Source organism: Carlito syrichta, unplaced genomic scaffold, assembly GCF_000164805.1.
Source record: "Carlito syrichta isolate Samal-C Ts95f unplaced genomic scaffold, Tarsius_syrichta-2.0.1 Scaffold228640, whole genome shotgun sequence".
NCBI lineage: Eukaryota > Metazoa > Chordata > Mammalia > Primates > Tarsiidae > Carlito > Carlito syrichta.
Genome location: NW_007172736.1, coordinates 614,025 through 621,851, shown reverse-complemented (window position 1 = coordinate 621,851; position 7,827 = coordinate 614,025). Strand labels below are relative to the sequence as shown.

The 7,827-nt window shown below is 55.0% G+C and overlaps 1 protein-coding gene across 3 annotated transcripts; it reads left to right on the top strand.

The window, feature by feature from the left end:
* The first annotated feature begins 6 nt into the window (after nt 1-6).
* Nucleotides 7-6,348, top strand: EMX2 (empty spiracles homeobox 2). 3 transcript variants are annotated; one of them, XR_002481574.1, is made up of 4 exons: nt 7-476; nt 2,416-2,600; nt 4,831-5,312; nt 5,343-5,359. XR_002481574.1 is itself a non-coding variant. In XM_008051737.2 (3 exons), the coding sequence occupies exons 1-3, from the start codon at nt 71-73 to the stop codon at nt 4,996-4,998; spliced, it is 759 nt and encodes a 252-aa protein (XP_008049928.1). In that variant the 5' UTR covers nt 7-70; the 3' UTR covers nt 4,999-6,345. The 3 variants fall into 3 exon arrangements, 2 of the variants coding, with proteins under 2 accessions (XP_008049928.1, XP_008049929.1); XM_008051737.2 differs by having other exon boundaries at nt 4,831-6,345; XM_008051738.1 differs by lacking the exon at nt 2,416-2,600 and having other exon boundaries at nt 4,831-6,348.
* Nucleotides 6,349-7,827: the final 1,479 nt, after the last annotated feature.

Genomic DNA, 7,827 nt, shown 5'->3' with positions numbered 1-7,827 from the left:
CGGGCGGCGGAGGCAGCGCGCCGCGGTCGCCGGGAGCCGGGAGCCCGGGGCGCCCGCTCCTCGGCACAGCATGTTCCAGCCGGCGCCCAAGCGCTGCTTCACCATCGAGTCGCTGGTGGCCAAGGACAGTCCCCTGCCCGCCTCGCGCTCCGAGGACCCCATCCGTCCCGCGGCACTCAGCTACGCCAACTCCAGCCCCATAAATCCGTTCCTCAACGGCTTCCACTCGGCCGCCGCCGCCGCCGCCGGTAGGGGCGTCTACTCCAACCCGGACTTGGTGTTCGCCGAGGCGGTCTCGCACCCGCCCAACCCCGCCGTACCGGTGCACCCGGTGCCGCCGCCGCACGCCCTGGCCGCCCACCCCCTGCCCTCCTCGCACTCGCCACACCCCCTCTTCGCCTCGCAGCAGCGGGACCCGTCCACCTTCTATCCCTGGCTCATCCACCGCTACCGATATCTGGGCCATCGCTTCCAAGGTACGTGCCACGTCGCGGGACTGCAGCGCGCCGCTCCCGCCGCATCCTTCGCCGCCGCGGGCCTGCTCGGGTGGGCGCTTGGCAAGGCCTGGGTGGAGGCTCCTCTGGCGCGCGGGCCCACGCGCCCGGCTCGGAGACTGGGCGGCGCGGGGCCGGGCGTGGTGCCGGCCCCCGGGCTCCGCAGCTTGGAGGGACGGCCCGCCGGCCGCTCGACCCTTCGGGAAGGGGTGCGGACGGGGAAGCTGTCCCCGAGTGCGCTCGGGTCGGGGCGGGCTGGGCCAGCCTGCGGAGCACGCCTGCTGCCCGGGAGCCCAGAGCCCGCGCGGTCTCCGGGCTCCCGATCCCCTCCGCGATGCCACCGGCCGTCCTGGCTCCGAGGGGCGCCGGCAGGGCCTGGCCGCCGCGCTTGCTGCGACTGCGTTCCAGCCACTTCACGCTCACACCCAAACCCGAGACTTCTTGGTCTTCGACCTTCTTCGGGAGGCAAGGCGACCCTCGCACTCCTGAAGCCAAGTATGGGGGTCTATTTTTTCCTGATCTTCGGAGGCCAAGGGAGGGGCGGGAACCAGCGCGGGTGGAAAGCTCCGGGGCTCCCCGCTCGCGCCGCGACCTGCTTAATTGGGGAGCGGAGCGGCCACCGCGGGAAGGCAGGTTTGGTCTGGTTTTTGTTTTTCTTTCTTTTAAAACAAATGAACTGGATGGGGCAACTGTTCCAGAGGGAAAGATCGGTTTGGGTGTTTTCATGTCTTGCGATATTTTTGATTTGTTTTTCTCAAGGTGGGGGGTGGGAAGAAAGTTAAAACTTCAGAAAAAGGGGTGAGTAATTCGTTTACCGATCGGAGTCCGTAAAAGACCTGCCTCTGGCGGCTGCCGATCAATACTCAGCGGCTTGTCCATTCGTTAACCCTTTGCGTTCCTGCCAGAGCCTAAAGTCGGGGTCGATGTATCCTCCCCTCCTCAAATTTAAAAAACCAAACCAAAACAACAATAAAACCTCTCACCTTTACTTCTGGACTGGGTTTGCTTCCATTCCCGCCTGGGCTGTCGGTTTGTTTTTCTTTGGGTTTTCGGTGAATTGATTTCCTACCCTAAGGAGTGAGCCCGAAACTCTCTGACTTTGCTCAAAAAGTTCAGGGCTCCCTTCCTCATCCTCTGCCAGCCGCGCTTTCCGTTCCCCCACCGAACCCGGAGCAGCTGGGGTCTTCCCGGGCCTCAGAGCGTCCCGGAGGCGCTTGCAACTCCGTAACCCCTGGGTTTCGATCCCTCTGCTCGCGTCTCTCTTCTAGTTCTCTGGAGCCGGGGCGCACGGGAGCCGGGTAGCCCCGGAGCCTGGTCCTGGAAAGGCGGCAGCGGCTGAAGCCAGGCACACCCGCTCGCGGGATTTCTGTCCGGGTCAGGCTGCAACGACTCGCCCGGCCTCTGTATTTCTCCGGTGGGGTACCACGACAAATAATTTAAAACTAAATCTCTGAGAAAACTGTGGATAGCAGCCCGCCGCCTCTCTACCCAGGGTCAAAGTTCCCCGAGAGGTTAGAAAGAAGAGAAAGCTGTTTCTTTGGGTCCCGGGCGCCAACCCCCAGGCCGGGCTCTGCCGCTCCCTCCCCTACTCCCGGCGCCCGGCGCCCGGCGCTGAGGTGGCGGGGCCCGCGGCGCCAGGGAGGCTGCGAAGCCCGCCGAGGTCAGTAGCCGGGGGACTGGCCCCGCCGGGGCAGCTGCTGGTTGGGTGCCGCCGCGCTGATGGAGTCCGAGTGGGCCGGTTCAGGGGACTGGGCCGGCGTCCCTTTCGTGCGCCGCGGGAGGACCACCGGCTCCGGCAGGTCGAACGGTGTAGGCTTCGCGGAAGCACTGAGCGCCGTGCCGCGCCAGCCCGGCTCGGGAGAAGCGCCTGTCTCCTGTCCGAGGGGCCCTTGTAATAGGACTTCTGCTGTGTCCCCTGCAGGGAACGACACGAGCCCCGAGAGTTTCCTTTTGCACAACGCGCTGGCCCGAAAGCCGAAGCGGATCCGAACCGCCTTCTCCCCGTCCCAGCTACTAAGGCTGGAACACGCCTTTGAGAAGAATCACTACGTGGTGGGCGCCGAAAGGAAGCAACTGGCGCACAGCCTCAGCCTCACGGAAACTCAGGTGAGCGCGGCCGGGGCGCGGACAGCCACCCCGGCGTGCGCTCCCATCCGCGATCTCCCCAGCACACCGCCAGTGCAGGACTCTAAGAGGACCTTCGGCAAAGGTCCCTGTAGCTGTTCCCCGCCTGGGCTCGGGATTTGTAAGTTTCAAGGTGCCTGGCTTTGTTGGGCTCCAGAAAGGGGCTGTAAAAATCAACCCACCCCAAGTTCTGGGGGTCGCGCTGAGTTGTTTCTCTGTCCCGTTGGGCATGTTTTGTAATTCCTGCTCAAGACATCTCCGTACTTTTGGTGAGACTTTTGGTGAGCGTGTTGAGGACCCGGCTGGGGTCCGTGGAAGAGGGAAAGCACAGCTGGGTTTCCGCGTGTTTGGGGCTCGAGGCTGGAGAGGGCAGGGTGGGATCAAGCGTGAGTTCTGAGCGACTTCGAGCCCCCAGCTCAAAACCCGGAGGCTTCAGTTACTTTCCTCAGGGTGCAGGAGAGTCGGAAAGTGGAGGCCAAGCGTTCTGGGTGAGTCCTAAGTCGGAGAAGGAAAACCGAAGGGTTGCAGAGAGAGTCTGCCTTGGGGACAGGCCTTCTGGCAGCAGGGTACCGACGCAGGCCTTGATCGGACTGATCTCAGGGTGGGGAGGGGGCTTAGGGCTACAGTAGGCGCTACTGTACACGGAGCTGCAGGGCGGGGTCAAAGTTCCCAGTAAACAGTAACGTTTTGGGGCAGATTAAGTTGTAACACTTTCTGGGCAGCGCAAAAAGGTCGAGGCTTTTGTTTTAAAACGGCTCCCCCCCTCCAAAAAAAAAAAAAGGCAACAACGGAGGAGGGCCTCGCGGGTTTGTGCGGAGCCCGGCACAAGGCGCGGCCCTGCTGATTTCTCCTGGACAGCCGAGGCGGCGGTGGTCTTTGTCCGCCACGCTGCCCACGCTGCCTGGAGTCTTTGTGTGCGTGTCAAGCCCCCAGCGCACCGACGCGCGCCTTGGGCGAGCGCCGGGGAGAAATGAACCGTCCTCCCCCTCAATTAGCAAACTCAAAGCAAATTAAATTCAGCCTTGTTCCCGCTCAGCTTTTTCATGGGGCACTTTGGGGGACTGGGGCATTGGGGGAGAGCAAGCGGGACAGACGAGCAGTCTTAAAGGAGGGAGTGGAGCGACCCTCGGGGCTCCAGGGGCTGCACTGGGCTGTGGTACTGCTACCCAGATAGGACAGGCGGGGGCATCAGAGGTGCAGTCACCACCGTCACCTGTACCCCGCAGGCGAGAAGCTTGGACTACATTACTGCCTGGTGGCTGAATGAGAGCCCAGCATCCAGCTTTCCTCCGGGGCCACTGACTTCCACTTCGTTGCTCCCCAGACCTCTGGCAGCCACTCTGGCGAGGCCAGGCCACCAGTCCCACCCTGGTGGGAAGTGACGGGACCGGGTCCCAGGTTGACGCCGGCCTGTTCTGGGACTGGTTAGGAGGAGGGAAGAGGGGGCTTGCTCTCATCTCCCCTCCTTTTTCTCAGCTTTTCTCTTACTTCCCGTCTAACCCATGGTCTTTCAGAAGCTTTCGCTTTTGAATCCCTTTTACTAGCTGTAAAGGTATGAGTTGGTCACGAGGCCTGTATACTTCACGGTCCTTCTGGGCTTCCTCCAGCCCCTCCCTCCTCCTGCTCACCTGTGAGAGCCCCCAGCATGGAGGATGCAGCCCAGGCAAACCTCAGTTGTCTACTCAGGGCCCCGACTTTGCAGAGGAGGTGCTATATTTAGGAATAACTGCCCAGACCAGCAGAAAATAGAAAGCACATTGGGCCCCAAGGGAAGCAACAACAGTGCCGGCGGAGGTCTTTCTTGCATTCGCTTGCTGGAGAGCATTAGGGACATGCCTCCTTTTATTTTTCATTACTTTTTTTTTTTTTTAAGAGGGATTTCTCAAGCTCTGTAAGGCCTTTGCTCCAGCAGGATATAGGTGTCCTGTGCAGGGCCACGCAACAAGGGGCTCAGTGCGTTTTGGGCGGCGGGATCCTGTGGACAGGTTCCCCGGGACAGCTCAGAGGGGTAGGGAGCTGGTGGTTTGGCTTCTTACACCCTGCATACTAGGGCCCCTGCTCCCCGAGGGGGAGCCTTTGGGGGGGCAAGACTTTAGGATATGCATCCGGGGGGCTGGGCCTTTGCTGAGTCTGGGACACACGAAGGGATCTGGCCCTTGGCATGCCGGCTCTGTGAAAGAACTAAAGCACCCCATCTGCCTCTTGCCCGCAGGTAAAAGTATGGTTTCAGAACCGAAGAACAAAGTTCAAAAGGCAGAAGCTGGAGGAAGAAGGCTCAGATGCGCAACAAAAGAAAAAGGGGACTCACCATATTAACCGGTGGAGAATCGCCACCAAGCAGGCGAGTCCAGAGGAAATAGATGTGACCTCAGACGATTAAAAACACGAACCCAACCCCACAGAAATGGACAACACGGAGCAAAACTGAGACAGGGAGAGGAGGAAAAGAAAAAAAGCCTACAAACAAAAACAAACCGCACACACATTCACCGAGAAAGGGAGAGGGAATCAGAGGGAGCAGCGGCACACAGTGAAGACTGTGGGCAGCATGGGCACAGGGTCCCTATCCGAGGCCGCGCCAAGATGGCAGAGGACAGAGGACGGAAGCTCCATCATCAACATGCAACCCTCGTCTAAAAAGGCAGCCGAGTGAGTGAGTGAGAGAGACAGAGAGAAGGAGAAAGAAGGAGGGAGGTGGAGAGAGAGAGAGAGAGAGAGAGAAAGAGAGAGAGAGAGAGAGATTTGAATGTGGCAAAGCTGAAGGAGCATTCTGACAAGGGGAGCTGTCAGTCAAACACCAAATCAGCGAGACAAGATGATTGGCAGGTATTCCGTTTATCGCAGTCCACCTAAAAATGATAATAATGATGATAAAAAATTCCAAACAAACCAACCAGGCACAGGACTTTTTATTTTGCACTTCGCAGTGTTTTTGTCCCAATCTTTAAAAATAATTAGTCATAACAAATGAAAATTCCATACCTAGCCCCTCCCTGCACCTGTTTCAAACCTTGAATTGCATGTAGCAGTTGTTGGGCGAATGGCGTCTAAAGACCGAAAATGAATTGTAATTTTATTTTCTTTTTAAAGACAGGTTCTGTGTGCTTTTAATTTTGATTTTTTTTCCTGAGAAACGTGCAGTCTGTAAACACTTTTTGATACCTTCTGATGTCAAAGTGATTGTGAAAGCTAAATGAAGTAGGCTCAGCAATAGTGGTCCTCTGACAGAGAAACGGGGAGCAGGACGGGGGGAGGGGCTGGGGTGGTGGGGGAGGGTGCCCACAAAAAGAGTCAGGATTTGTACTGAAAAAATGCCCTAAATTAATTATATTTCTTGGACATTCCCTTTCCTAACACCCTGAGGCTTAAAACCGTAAAGTAAACTTCTCCTTTTAATGGTTGGAGAGATTGGCTGAGTTCATCCATTGACTGTAATGGCCATTCCAAACTTTCTATCTATTGCAAAATCTGAAGGACTGTAGTTAGCAGGGACGATGTTACGTGTGGCCAAGCACAAGGCGGCAAGTTTTCGAGCACTGAGTTTCTATTCCAAGATCATAGACCTACTAAAGAGAGTGACAAATGCTTCCTTAATGTCTTCTATACCAGAATGTAAATATTTTTGTGTTTTGTGTTAATTTGTTAGAATTCTAACACACTATATACTTCCAAGAAGTATGTCAATGTCAATATTTTGTCAATAAAGATTTATCAATATGCCCTCAGAGTAGTCATCTTGGGAAATTGAAGTGGGTTTTAAAAAATGGATCTCAATAATTTGAGTGTGGTCTTTCCTCAACGAGGCTCAGGAAACCCAAGCGCCCCACCCACAAAAGGGCCAGACCCATGGATTCTCGGTTATTTTAAAGAGTGATGAAGATGGAGAAGGGAGAAGATTAGGAAAACTTAAATCCTTCAGAAAGGGATGAGAGAAAAGTTTTCCAACCAGACTTTGCCCACTGCATGCCCTACTGAGGAAGTTTAGTTTAAATTTAAGGTTAAAAATGCTTACTTCTCTTAACCTCAGGCTATTATTAAAATTTAAAATCTGGACATATAGTTATGTATGGAATAATATTCCCTCAGGATATTGGGGTGGGGGAAACACTTAGCAGAATCAGAATTTTGGGACTTCTAAACTTTGTTTCTGACTTAAAACCCCAAAGTACAAGTCTCTCTTTTCCTTTTTTCTTTCCTTTCCTCTCTCCCCAGCCATAATCTGCTGAAAGTGATGGGACAAGCCCATGGACCTCAGCAGCCTTATAAGGCAAGCATTCGGAGAAACCATCCACTCTCAATTTTAACATTAAAGAAAAAGTTGTAATCAGACTTGGAGGAAACTTCGCTTTTTTTCCTCCCTCTTTCCCCCTTCTGGGGGTACGAGGTTGTTTTTGCATGCTTCATTTGCTTCTTATCCTGATAGGCTGCATTAATCAGTTTTATTTCCATTGATAGAGAAACCTCGTCTGTTCTGTTCGAGCTACAAAGCGTCCTGCGAGCTTTTGTGAAAGTGCAAATCAGTTTAAGCAATTATCATACCAGGAATATGAAGGGGAAAGAGGAGGCCTTGCCCAGTGGTCTCCTTTAATCTCTTAATCCACAGATCCAGGGGGGCTGCCTGGACATAATTTAGGACAATCTCCCCACCCTTTACACCGTGATAAGGCTAAGTTACAATGCAGGGCAAAAATACAAGCTTTGTTAACATCCTGCCTTGAAAAGTTAAGATTAGACATTCCATGCACGTGTGGGGACTATAGGGCACTATGGAAATTTTTTCTTTCTTTTTTTTCCTCCCCGTCTCTAAAGTAGAATTCATTCTCCGTCCCTCTCTCTCTTCCCCCCATCTCTGCCTCTCTCCCCCATTTTTCTCATCTCAGTCCCTCTGTGGAGCCCTGGCTGATCATAGCCTGTTTTTCACACAGACCACTCTTGGAAGGTATGTGTGTTTTGGAGGAGACTTCCCTTCAGGGAGTTGCTGGGGCGAGATGGGGTGGCCTCGGGACACCCGGGCTTGCCTCTTGCAGGGACAGGTGCAGCTCTGGGTATCCTGGAACCCTGGTAGGGCTTCAAAGTTGGTTAGACAGCACGACCCTCAGTGACCACTAGCTGCCCTGTGCACTTTGCAGTGTTCTGGCCCCTGCATCTCTTTTCCATAAACAAGCGAATTACCTTTCCCTTCCACCCACCTTTCCAAAATCCTGAATGC

What these genes read in the sequence shown, in the direction of transcription:
- EMX2 (XM_008051737.2), top strand. Translation starts at nt 71, where the DNA reads ATGTTCCAGCCGGCGCCCAAGCGCTGCTTCACCATCGAGTCGCTGGTG. An exon ending in TCTGGGCCATCGCTTCCAAG is followed by an intron (nt 477 to 2,415) that starts GTACGTGCCACG and finishes TGTCCCCTGCAG; the next exon opens with GGAACGACACGAGCCCCGAG. An exon ending in TCAGCCTCACGGAAACTCAG is followed by an intron (nt 2,601 to 4,830) that starts GTGAGCGCGGCC and finishes TCTTGCCCGCAG; the next exon opens with GTAAAAGTATGGTTTCAGAA.